This window comes from Manacus candei, unplaced genomic scaffold, assembly GCF_025592945.1.
Source record: "Manacus candei isolate 608988 ecotype Guabito, Panama unplaced genomic scaffold, ASM2559294v1 h1tg000016l, whole genome shotgun sequence".
In the NCBI taxonomy this organism is placed as follows: domain Eukaryota; kingdom Metazoa; phylum Chordata; class Aves; order Passeriformes; family Pipridae; genus Manacus; species Manacus candei.
The window spans coordinates 9130236-9143714 of record NW_026138064.1 but is presented as its reverse complement, the minus strand read 5'-3'; the positions used below and the strand labels follow the sequence as shown (position 1 = coordinate 9143714).

General features: G+C 42.5%; 1 protein-coding gene across 1 annotated transcript in view; it reads left to right on the top strand.

Annotated features, from left to right (window-relative positions):
* The first annotated feature begins 3902 nt into the window (after positions 1–3902).
* Positions 3903–13479, top strand: part of PCSK1 (proprotein convertase subtilisin/kexin type 1) — a 28807-nt gene continuing 19230 nt past the window's right edge. Inside the window, exons 1-5 of the mRNA XM_051782516.1 lie at positions 3903–4247; positions 5684–5788; positions 9142–9252; positions 11058–11204; positions 11662–11738. Coding sequence (XP_051638476.1) covers positions 4065–4247; positions 5684–5788; positions 9142–9252; positions 11058–11204; positions 11662–11738 — 623 coding nt within the window. The 5' untranslated portion in view covers positions 3903–4064. The remainder of the gene's footprint in view (positions 4248–5683; positions 5789–9141; positions 9253–11057; positions 11205–11661; positions 11739–13479) is intronic.

Genomic DNA, 13479 nt, shown 5'->3' with positions numbered 1-13479 from the left:
AAAGTGTTCTTTGGTCCGTAGCCAGATTAAATAAAAACAGCACAGCCTTTTCTAGTATTTAAGTAATTAAACTACAGCAATGACCACATCCACTTTAGGCATTGAACTGCTTTTCCAGCTACTCTCATTTTAAAACATGGTGCCCTGACTTAGCAAATTAAAGCTACATTTAAAACAAATTCCCACTTGAATGATGAACATTCTCAAATTGGACCTTCTAGATAGAATCAATAAAATAATATTGACACCTGTGTAGCTGGTTGGTTTTATATTTTGCGGCCTGAAGTTTTGTCTTGCAAAAGCATTTAGCTGCTGACAGCTGTGTGAGATCTACTGGTCTTGCAGTGTTAATAACAGGAAGATTTTGTAATGATATGCAGGAAGAAATATCCGTGGTCACTTTATTCACCACATTTTCAACAATGTCTTGTCTTCCTAGGTCAATGCACTTGGAGAAAGAAAAGGAAGTGTCAGAGCAGCCTGAGAGCCACCCTCAAGTGGTGAAGGCTGGTGATACACGGTAGCCAAAACACTTAGTGGAGGACAGGGTTGATGGTTGATCCCTGTCCATTGATCTGTTCCCTCAAGTATGTCTCTGTCTCTGCATCACCCTCTTTCTTTTTTCATCAAAAGTATACCTGCAACATAATAAGAGGATAAAATGATGGCATTCCTCTGAAAACTTCAGAATCTTCTGCTGGTGAAAGTAGTGTTTTTTGGTTTTCCTTATGCCCTGTTCCTGTTTATCTCTGCTCTTTCCTTATTTGCCTCAGCAAGAAAGACAATGGTTTCTCTTCTACAACACTTATAAAGAAGAATGCTAATGTTCTCACTTTATAACTTCCTGTGGTGCTTTCATTTCAGTGACAGCTTTCTCGCTTCATGAGTTTCAGGGTTTTGTGCCTGTGCTTCTCAGTCTGTAATCAACACATTTCTCAGGGTTCTGGCTACCATTCAGAGGTGATGAAGCTTCTGAACTCCCCATCCTTCCCCTGCATATTCCCCTGCAGATTTTGCCCCCTGCACAGTTCTGGCTGATGGGACAGATTTGTGGTCAGAGTGGAAGTGGTGAAGCCACATGGTACAAGGTGATCCTCACACCAGCATCAGCCTCAGCAGTCAGGAACAGGCATCTGGAGAGATGCCACAGCAGTCAAGCAGAACTGGGCTCAAGATTATGGACTTAATCCTTAAATAAGGATCATTAGTTTCAAATGTGTTATCTCTACTAATGAGGAAGGAAATAGGGTGTTATGTGTAAGTGCTTGGCTTTTCAAAACCCCCCTGTCTCCCTTTTTCATGGACAAGTCTTTGAAGGATCAGAAATGCAGGTACAAAAACACACCTACAGCCTGAAACCTTCACATGCCTTTTGACAACAAGGAAGAAAAATCCACTTGGTTAAACTCCTAGCCCTTGTGATTTAGGATTTCATCTTCAGTATTATACTCTGTATTGATGGATATCTTACCTATGTGCAAGGGAACATTTTGCACTTGGTCTACAAGGAGACATGTCAGCTTGGGAAATGCAATGATTCCCACTGAGATATACTGAAAAAAACTAAAGAGCTGCTTTACCAGCAGTTCTGCGACAGATACAAAGAGGTACTTATCAGAATGTGGAACTCTCTTGATATCATGTTAAACTGAAGTTATAAAGGAGAAATAATATTTTTATAGTTGGTCTGGTGTTTGCTTCTGATTTTACACTCAGGCAGAATACCACTGGGTGCATTAGGGGGCTAAATAAATCTTTCACTGATAAACAACAAACCTAAATTTTTTATGAAGTGTGAAACAATTATCTTTGACTCTACCTGATGCTGCTGAGCTATTTTTTTGTGCTATTATTTATTGTGCTATTATTAGATGGGAATGTAGTGGGTTGGGCAGCATCTTTCCTGAGTGGATGGGATGACCAAGTCCATGTAGCACAAAGCTCATTCTGTAGCACAGCTCAGAACTCTGTACCCAGTCCAGTTTCCTGCACAGAAGGATATCCTAATGAACAAACACATGTGAATGAATTAATAATTTAGAAAAGAGTGCCTAGATTTTCAAAACACTATTAGGGATGCAGATGTTCTAACCCCTGTTTAAAGACTTGAGGATATATATTGTCATTATACATACACATGACCCTCATTTCATTTCTGTACAGAGATAATGTTTCTGCACTGTTCCTTAATACCAGATGTAAAAGACAAGCCAAATTGTAGTCTCAGTGATTAGAAATGAGAGATAAAAATTCCTTTGTGTTTTAAGTAGAACAGCAGTGCTATAACTTCACAGGAAAAAACTCCATGGAATCAGAAATTGCTTGGTGACATGACCACATATAAAGAAAGGCTCAGAAACAGTGGTGAGAACGAAACAGAGGGATCTTTAAGGCAGGAAAGTGAAGAAAATGCATTTTTGGCAGTGAACACTGAGAAAATCATGCAGAGAATAAAATAAATTAAAATGAACAGAAACCACATGCCCTGGTTGCTGGCTTGGTTTTGACAAACCTTGACCTGTTGTTTTACCATACTGCAGAAAATGAGTTTGGGTGAACACCAGGATGCTGTGTAGTGCCATTTTATCAGTGTTCTATTCTATATCAATATTTATTGATATTCTCTTGGGTTTGTGGTATACTTACTACACACTCATCCTTTTTTCCCTTCTAGGTCCATTCAGATTCCTATTGTTTTAGGCTCCTACTCAGCAGCAGCAGTGGTTACAATCCCCCAGTCCTTCAGGGAACACATCCCTAAGGGCCCTGGAGATTCTCAGAACCCTGGCACAGTGATGTCTGAGGCTGAGATGTCAGACACTGAAGCACTGGTCTTGCACAATATTTTCCTCTCCTCATTGTCTCATATTTATGTTTTTAGTTATCTTCCCATTTTTAGAAACCAGTGAGGAGTAGGGCAGGCATATCTGTCACTCTGTAATAAACAGGAGGAAAACAGTATTGAAGCACAGATCTAAAAGCAGCTTATTAAAATTTACAGTTTAAAAGTTGGAAGAGTTAAGCAATGAAATATAGTGAACTATAAGCTGAAGCTACTAAAAAATTCATTTTCAGAGGCAAAGGAAAGAGCATTTAGAAAACATTAGAAAACTTTTAGAGGCATTTTCTAACCTGCAGAGATAAACAATGAAACAGTAGATGGAAGGTTAAATAAAACTGAAGGAGCTGGGGAAATGCACATGCAAATGGAAATAAGTGTTTGAGAAACTGAATTATTTGCTGAAAAAATGCAATGTGATGTGATCTATATATATATAGTTTGAAATTATTTTTAAATTAGTAATTGTACAAAATGAGTAAGCATGCTTCAGGATAACTGTATTTGCTACATCATCAGGGTGGGCAGGGGGGCCCATTAAAGCAGCGTATCTGTGGTGTGCCGGAGGTGTCCGGCGTGTTAATCAGGCTATGCCGCCCGATGGATCCCGGGTTATGAGCTTTACTGGATACAAAATGCTGTATTTCCCCCTGCCTTGCCCTCGCACCCAGGCGAGAGGCGACGCGGGGCTGGGGGGAGAACCCGCGACGGGATGGGTGCGAGGGGCGGGCAGGGTCCGCGCTTCTGCCTCGCCTTCGGCTGGGGGTCGGTCCTTTCCATTCCAGTAATGGAAACGATCCTACACCGGCACCGAGCCCCAGCCCCTGCGTTCGGGAAGCCGTCCCCGTCCCCGCGGGGACCAGACGCCCGTCCCGCCGAGCCGCCGCTTCCCCCTCCATCACCCTCCGCCCCCGTCCCCCGGGACTCGCCAGGCTTCGCCCCCGCCCCTCCCGCCCCTCCCGCTGGTTTCCGCGCCCCCCCGGGAAATCACCCCCCCGGCTTGGGGGCCAGGTACACTTGACGTCAGGATGGCTGTCGTCGTTTTGACGTGTAAACACTCATTTCCATTCCGGCTCCGGAGGGTCTGGGAGCCTCGGGCAGCCGCGCCGGCAGGCAGGCAGGCAGGGATCCGCTCCCCGCCATCGCGTAGCAACGCGGCGCTGCAGCCCGCCCGCATCCCGCATCCCGCATCCCGCATCCCTCGTCCCTCCCGCGCCCCGCGGCCATGGCCGGGCGGCGCTGGGCCGGCCCGTGCGTGGCCCTGGCCGTGCTTTTGGCAGCCTGGAGCCTGCCCCGAGGAGGCAGCGCCGAGAGGCTCTTTCTCAACGAGTGGGCAGCGGAGATCCCTGCCGGCCCCGACGCGGCCAGAGCCATCGCGGAGGAGCTGGACTACGACCTCGTGGGGCAGGTACGGCCGGGCGGGGGGCGGCTCCACCACGGGGCTCCTTGCCTTCTCCCCTCCCTCGAACTTGCGCCCAACTGCCGCCCGCGGGGCTTCGGGGAGTTTGGAGCGCCCTCTCCCCCAGAGGGCTCGGGTATGTGTCCGGGTCCGCATCTGGCGCCTGGACGGGGACGGCTCTTCCTGAGGGGACGGGGCAGGGTGATTCGGCCCTTCCTCAGGGGACCAGTCAGGGGCCGGGCAGGGACCTTCCGCTCTCCTTGAGAGGACCGGGCAGGCTCAGGCGGAGGGTCCAGCTCTCTTTGAAGGGGTCCAGGCAGAGCACTTGGCTCTGCCGGAGGAGACTGGACAGAGTCAGGAAGGGCACCCCTCTCTCTTCTGAGGAGACTGACCGGGCGCCTCGCTGTCCCAGAGGGTCCCAGGGCTCCCCGGCTCTCCCCGAGCAGTCCGGGCAGGAGGAGGGCGCGGGCAGTCCCGGCTCCAGCCCCGCACCGCCCCCGCCCCGGCGTCTCCATCGCCATCGCGGGGCTTCTCCTCCAGCCATCCCTCGGGCGCTTTTTTGGGATGCCGTGACGTCAGCGTTGTCAGGGATGAGTAACCGCCTTGAGGGAACAGCCTTGTCTCACCTCCCGGCGAGGGTTCTGTGCCTGGCACCGCGTCCACCCGCGCCGGGACCCCGCTCCGCCCGCGCCTGTCCGGAGCAGTGAGTGGCCGGGGTCGGGGTCAGCCCTGCTCCGAGCGCCTTCCCGCCCCCTGCCCAGCCCCACGTCCAGGCACAGTCGTGTTCTCCAGACTCTCAACCCTCACACGTAAGTGTGACCCCAGCTTCGTGGCTTTGCTCGTTCTGCCTTTGTAGTCGGTGCATTTTGCCTCCACCGATTTTCAACAGCCCGTCCGTGGGGAAGGCGGGTGTTTAAAGCCACCCCAGCTCTCCCAGTGACCGGCTACTGTGCAAGGGAAAATGCCATTGCAGTGGGTGCCCGTACAGACCAGCCCCACAGTGAGGTATCTGCAGCCTCGCAAAGCTTTTTACACCTGTCCAGCTGAACCCCAGGACGAGCAAATGAAACTGGGGTGTGACCACACATATAACCTGCCCTTTGAAATGTGGCCCTATCAAGGTGTGTCCATGAGTGTAAAGGTCACTGCTAAAGGTGATACCTTACCGAGTACTGTAGTAGTCATGACTGCACTTGAGTAGCCTAAATGAAAATATTCCCCCAGTTTCTTCTGACAGCACACTGTGATAAGCACTTGTTACTTACCACAGTGATGAGCACTCCTTACTTGAAGAGTCTTTTCTAGTTCAGATTACAATATCTAAAAGAGAGTTTCTTGCTCCTTTGTCTTTTGAGTGGAATGAATTTGGTCAGATTCTGATTGTTGTTACTTGCTGACTGTGGGGAAATTCCTCTCAGCAGTTAAAGTGTGCCTGTGTCTTACAGATTGGATCACTCAAAAACCACTATCTATTCAGACATAAAAGCCATCCCAGACGATCCCGGAGAAGTGCCATTCATATCACTAAGAGACTTTCTGATGATGAGCGGGTGAGTGTTAAATTTATTCTTTTCTTATCTCCTTTTTTTTCTGTTTTTCTCTGTTTTTTTTTCTGTTGCCTTATTGCTGGATTCATAATGAGGTCACAGGCAGGCTTTCCTCATTTTGCAAGTCTAATATATTCAGCCAATCGTACTCATGGTGAATAATACTTAACTATTCTGTCATTAACAGGCAGAATCTGACCCTCCCTTACCATATATTTTACAAGAACTTTCCAAATTAAGATCACAGATGTTGATGTGTCACTGATAAAAATGTGAACGGGGATCCACAGGGCTTGATTCAAAGTAAAAATCCATAATGCACTAAGTTTAATTAGGCCACGTCTGTGCAATTACTATGAGAATTAGGTTTGATTTAAAGTGGCTGAATATTAAGTAAAAAAACGAAATAGGGAAAAAGGGCTGAGGTTTTGCCTGATTGGCTTCCATGACAAACTAAAGCCCCTTCTCAAAGGATCCATCACACATTCCAGACTTGCCTTCTTTTCTTACACCGGGATCCCACTGCAGTCAGAGAACAGGCACACTGGAGAGCCAGGGATCTCAAGCATGATCCACTGGTGAAAAAGACTCCCAATTTATCTGACCTCTATTTAAGAGAGAAGCATTTCTGTTTGTTAGCATACTGAAAAACTGAGGTTCATGACAAATTTAAGGAGCAGACCAGAATGCTGACAGCCTCTCTCAAAAACTGTTTTCTGTCAAATTTCAGAACAACAAAATTTGATTTACAGGTCAGCATTATTGCAGCAATCATTGTGACAATATGAGCAGTCCAAAACATGAAGTAACCTAATAATAAAAACTGACAATTTACAATATAAGAACAAATCATTTGAGAATGAGTAATTTCCTATCTGGAGGTTTTAGATACAAATGTCAACTAGGAGGAAATATTCTATATGTGGTGAGACAGGGTCTTTGTTTTGCCTATTGTCTTTTAAAACCATACACTCCCATCTATGTCCTTGCAAACATTGATTTAACAGTTAAAGTTGAAATAATTCTAACTTCAAACCCACAGTTTCAATGTAAACTAGTGTTCTAATTTATGCCCATACATATGATCAGATGCCCAATGTCATCATAGTACGATGTTCAAGAACAGAGTTTTGGTTGCAGTTTCTCCCTTTTTTGGACTTAATACATCGAATACATCTCTTACATAGGGAAGAATGACAGTGCTCAATACATTATTTTCTAAAATTGCAGCAGAATGGAAGTGGTTGTGTTACTCACATTGCCACCAGACGTTACTACAGACTTGCATACTTAGATCCAGAAACAGGGCTTCAAAGTGCTGCAGGTGATTTGGTAAATTTACTCCAATTTCCCTTTTATTTACCATCTAATATGCAAATTAACTCTGTGAATGAATGAGATGTAATTATGCATTATGTAAGTGTATAAACACAAAGCAATCATGTAACGTGTAGTTACACGCAGACCTTTGCTCTAAAGAGCTGTTCTTTTTCAGCAACAGCCTGTTTAAAAAGGTTTTAAATTCAGCCTTTGAAAAGGGAAAGAAAAAGGAATCCTGTTTTTTGTTTGTATAATGCCTCCATGAATTTTACGGTATGTTAAGTGTGAAAGCTGTGGTAAAACTTGGCTCTAATCTGAATATTTATCTGCTTCCTATAGTGTTTGTTGTAAAACTGATAAAGGCTGTGAAGGGATATAATTATCCAGTTCCAAAACTTCTGGTGTTTGCACTAGTTTCCAAATCTACTTTTCTTGCAAGTAGATTTGAATCGAGATTGTTTTTACTAATTGATATATCAGGGGCTGGAGATTTGGCACAGCCTTCAGCTTTTGCTGTAGGTGGATGATTGGAACCTCACCCAGCTGCTGAGTGACAAACATTGGGCTTGTTTGTCTGACATATGTGCTCAGGAGTTTCAGCTCATTTCCTTGCTGCACTTGTCCACAGTGAAAAAAAAACCCAAACATGGAAGTTGTCAATTGTTAATTACTGTTGGGTGATGAAGAGGTCAGGCTTTGCTGTGGGCAGGGAAGAGAGACAAATGTAATTGCTTTAACGCATGCACAAGTATGTATAGTGCTAGATATCAACAGGGCAGTTTAAAATACACTTGCATGGGTATATTCATCTTCTATAACTGACTAAGGTTTGTAGGGGTTTTAGGACTAAATATATAGGAAAGAGAATAGTAAACATGCCAGGTGTAGCCACCATTTTAAAGGATTTGTGTCCTGGTGGTGAATTTTCATTAGGCTTTCACTACAAAATTGTATTCTCATCTAATGAATACTTTTTTTGTCATTTTAATTTCTGAGTCATTATTGTTTCATGTATGGCAATAAATGTAAGGATCATAAAGCCGTTCAATCACAGCACATAAAAGGAATGAAATCTATTCAGAGGTTGAAAGCAAAAGGTTAGATCCAAGGCACTCAGCATGTGAGGCTTGTCACAGGATCCTGGCAATCCACTGAACCTGAGTTTGCCTTGGTCGTTCAGAAATTGGGATGAAAAGTACCAACCTTATCTGTGTCAGGGTGACTGTACAGGTACGAACTATGAATAATGTTTTATTCCCATTTCCAAAAGTAGCACACAGCACAGAGAGAGGTATCATAGTCAGGATTTGATTTGAATGGGCTTAGTAATACTTTCAAGGGAGCTGAGTGGGATACATGTTTAAAATACCACCAAGTGACTTAGAGATTGCTCTTTCTGTGCACAAATGCTATGAAATTCATTGTATTACTGCTTTAGAAAAACATGTGGAAAGCATTTTGGCTTTCAGTTGCTTTAAGTGGAATCAAGTCGGTGATGAAGGTAGTCCAATATTCATATCTTACTAATTGATCACACTTCAAAACACCACTCAGAAGGATACTTGAAGGTCTAGCTGGTCTATGAGTAACAGCATCATTATGATTGCTAGACTAAAGCCAGAGATAATCCTTCTTTCCTTTTAACTCCCTGTAGAAATAGAGTGTGAATAAAAGGTAGATAGAGGAAAGAAGCAGGCTATGGTTTTCCTTGTTTTGATGACTACCAGTGCTTAAGATGACCTTCTAGCCATACCACACAGTTTTATTTGACATAAAAGCCTGCATTATGTCACTCACAGGAGTTCTACTGTTAACTTGTACTTCATGATTTTCTATGAATTCATTCATAGAAATGATCTCACCAAGCTCTCTTCCCCATATCATGCTGTACCACAGTATAAACAATCCTTCTCTCCGTATCGACCATTGCTCGTTTTGCTTTAGGCATCAAAATTTCTCCATGTGAGAAAAACCCTTATGCTCTAGAGTCCTAAACCAAGGAGGTTCACTTATCATATTTTTACAAATAATTGTAGGTGTCATGGGCAGAGCAGCAATATGAAAAGAAGCGAACTAAGCGTGCCACTGTGAGAGACTCTGCGGAAAGTCTTTTCAATGATCCTATGTGGAATCAGCAGTGGTATCTGGTAAGAATTTGTTGCATTGTGGAACTGAGGATGATGGATTTTGGTTGTGCTGCATTATTTTGCTGGTAACGAAGCAATTACACTGAAGGGAGTAAATGAAGAGTCCCTTTCATTAGCATATGCTGTAAAAATGAGAGATCTTTGTGCATAATATTTTCAGGCAACCTTCTATTTGTACAAACAACAATAGTGTTGTTTGTACAAAAATTCTAAAAAACAATTTAGGCTGCTGGCTAGGATGGCGATTGATACAAGAAATTTTAACAGTGGAAAGCTACATTTAGGATAATTTTAAAATGTTTGCTGTTGGTGTGTAAGACATCCATTATCATATCTGAACCTGGTCATGTATTTCTTCATTAAAATTGGTAGTGCAGAATGCATAGTTCAGATTAAACCAAAAGCACATTCATGCATGTGCATGAAGCCTTGAGCCTCTTGGACTAGGATTCATGTGTAAGAGGGTCTCTACAGCTCACATATTCAAAAACCTCAGGGAAAATAAATTTCCTGAGCTCTGTAGTTTCTGCCTGCATGTGACAACTCAGAAACACAGTTGATCATTTATGTTTTATATAGTTTCTTTCAAGAGCCCGTGTTTCCATTGTGCTTCTACCTCTTCCTTCAGTCTAGGCTTTATTGCTTTCACTCAGAATAACAATGTGATTATATGTGGGTATAACAAATCAAGAAGAAAGGTCAAGCACAAGTGTTGCCTGATTGGCTGGAAATACTTTTTACTTTTTCAGTTCGGCTTAGAGAAAACAGGCCAAACTCTAGGCTGCTTGTATAATTTCTTATATAATAATTTTCTTCTATAATTCCTTCCTTCCTTCCTCCCTCCCTCCTTCAGTGTATCTTCACATGTCACCAGAAGAAAATCTTATTTGATAGATTTGAGAGAACAAAATATGAAACCTCAAATAATTTCCTGAATGGCAGCAGCCAGAAAAGACAGCATAAAATGAAAGAAATGTCATTCCCATAAAAAATTTCTTTTTCTAAGCCTCGTATTTTATGCAACATTCCTCTGTAAACAAATACATAAAAAACCCTGCAATCAACTAACATAATTAGGCACAGAGAAACAGAAAGAGAATTCTTCTTTTTGCATCTGTGCTTTTACAGGGGTTGTAAGCAAGTTTTCTGAATTAGATGTATGTGTTGCACATTTAGTATTAGAGAGAAAAAATGACCCATTTAGGAGCTACTCTAAAAAAAAATCAACTTGCTGTGGAAGAGAAGTCTATATATGATTCATAGATCCAGTTGCTTTACCACTGGAACAGTAATGAGGGTAGTAAACAGAAAGTTGTGATTCCACACAGTTGCTCCCAACCAAACGACTACTTTAATTGTTTTATCCATTAATTATTTTGCTCTGGCTAACTTTAACGTCAGAGGAGAAAACACATTTGGAGGAAATCCAGCTCACTGTACTGTGGGTACTGTCTTGGCTCCTCATCAAATGAGAAGAACAAGCATTAGCAGGTCTGATTATTAACTCAGTGTTCCAAGGTCCATCAGTGCATCCCTACCATTCCCACATTTCTGCTACCTGCCTCCAGTAAATACAAGATGCTCTTTGTTCAGAGGTGGCCTTCAGGGATCTTCAAGTAGTGGGGTAAACCCTTCAGTGCTACAAGTATTTGAGGAAACTAATTTTTGTTTTATCTTTGAAACATTCAATCAAAATATACAAGTTGAGGATGAGATAGTTTACAGTGTCTTTAAAATATGACTTTGGACCTGTTTATTACAAATGGATAAAATGGTAACATATTTTAATCTTTTCTGTCCCCCAGCAAGATACAAGAATAACTCCATCCCTGCCCAAGCTGGATCTTCATGTTATTCCTGTGTGGCAAAAAGGGATTACAGGCAAGGGAGTTGTTATCACAGTACTGGACGATGGTTTGGAGTGGAATCACACTGACATCTATGCCAACTATGTAAGTTTGAGGACTAGAATGCTATGGAATAAATTAACCAGTTGTAAATTCGATGTACAGACACTCTTCTGCAGCTCCATGTCTGTTCTATAAGTCAGGTTCTACAGTACAGAGACTGGAATATTTGTCTTAGGCATGGTTTGGAACCTGGTCTGTGTCACAGGAAGCTGAATGTTACTTAGCAATGGTAGTGGGGTGGGTATTTTGTTTTTTTATTCGTCCTTCAGTGGATTTAATTCTGAGGTGTATTTGTATACAGTGGTTTAATGTTGAATTATTAAAGCTCCATGAAGAGATTACGGAATTTTTAATGGCCATCAAGTTCTCCCCACTGGATTGCTGCCAGCGTGAGGCTCACCAAGTAAATAAATACAGACTCTAGACCACATTTTGTTACACATTCTAAAAATGGACTTTGTAGTTTTCTGACTTTCTGTTTTTCTTTTTTTACATGTAGGACCCAAATGCAAGTTATGATTTCAATGACAATGATCATGATCCCTTTCCTAGATATGATCCAACAAATGAAAACAAGTGAGTAGCTTTCCAATTGCGTGAAGAGAACAAAACAGTATGATATTAATTTGTGTGTTAGAAGGTACAAATGCAGAAATATCTGTGTATGTCTCCTGTGGCAATTTTGCAATAAGAGGAATAATTTGTGTAACAGAATCCCATGGTGGTTGAGCATGGAAGGGACCTTTGAAGGTCATCTGGTCTGACCCCCTGCTCAAGCAGGGAGACCTAGAGCCAGTTGCTCAGTAGTGCATCTGGATGGCTTTTGAATATTTCCAAAGAGGGAGACTCCACAACCTCTGTGGGAAACCTGTGCCAGCGCTTGGTCACCCTCACAGTAAGGAAATGTTCTTGAATGTTCAGAAGAAACGTCCTGTGTTCCTGTGCACAAGTCTTCTCATGTAACATTGGCATAAACATTAGAATTAAATTCCCAAATGAAGAGCTTCATAGCTGTAATCTCCCTGTGATGTCTTGGATTTGTATGTGGAAGGTATTGATGTGTTTCTGTAAGCTGAAGGGAACAATCTGTGCATGTGACCATGTGTGTTTCTCGAGCGTTACCTCCCTAAGCAGATTTTTACTTCAGTCCTCTGCTTTGGACTGGGAATTTAAAAAAATAAAAAAGTCTCCTATGAAGCCCCTAGAAGAGACTGTCTCTTAGGGGAACCTACCAAGAAACCCATCCCTTCAGATCAGCTCTTGCAGCTAAGGACACCCATTTTCAGTTCTGGCAGTGGCTTTTGGATCGACAGTGCTGAGCTGGAACACTGAACTTCTGTTTCAGTGCATGCAACCACAGGTGACCTCATATGAGTGTGACACATGGGCAAATACTGGAGGAGGTTACATTCACTCCTGTGACAGTTTTTCGGTCTCTTGTGAAGCATGTGGGAGCTTTATTTAGACCCAATTTGGCCTAAATGTCCTTAAGGTAATAACTGAGAAAGTATCAAAAAGCTTGATCACAAGACAACTAACCAGTTCACGTAGTGCATCTCAGAGGAGAGAGGAGTTTTCTCTAATGCCCTTTCTGTAAAGCCAACTCTTTGATACTCAGTGGAGCCTCTTGGTGCGTCTGTCACACCAAGGCCTATCCATTGTGGTTCAGGAATGGATTTTTTCCACAAAGAAGAGAACAGAACAGACCTCCTTACAAGCTGGTGCACAAAAGGAGTCAATTTCTTTGACAAATTAGGATGCCACTACTCAATACAGATAGTAAGAAACTGATGCACTGTTTCCCTGTTGACTATCAGACAATGCTGCAGCATCCACTACATAAATCAGTTTATGGGGGGGGGGGAAAGATCAGCCAAAAGATAAACGCCCCATGAATAAGACATTTGAAAAATTGCATTTCTGCTTTGTTACAGCATTATTTAAGAGCAAGAAGCCATTATCCTCTTGTTACAATGACAGTATCTCTTAAATCTACCTGTATTGCCTCTAATCTTTATTAATATGTAAATGGAATTCAGCCTAGAAGCATTCAGTCATGTCATTGAATAACAATTTGTACTATGACATAATAGTACAAATCTTACAGTTACTCTTATATGAAGGTTTTCTGTATTGTGGAATTACAATAATCTAAAAAAAGAATTGCTTAGAAAATAGTTGGTTACAAGAAAAAAATTGGCAATGGATATGCTTTAAAGGCTCATTTTCTGAATTCCTAAATAAAGGTAGTAATTAAAAAAAGGATATCTAAATGTGTGATTAAAAATTACTTTTATCTTATTTCTGTCTACAGACA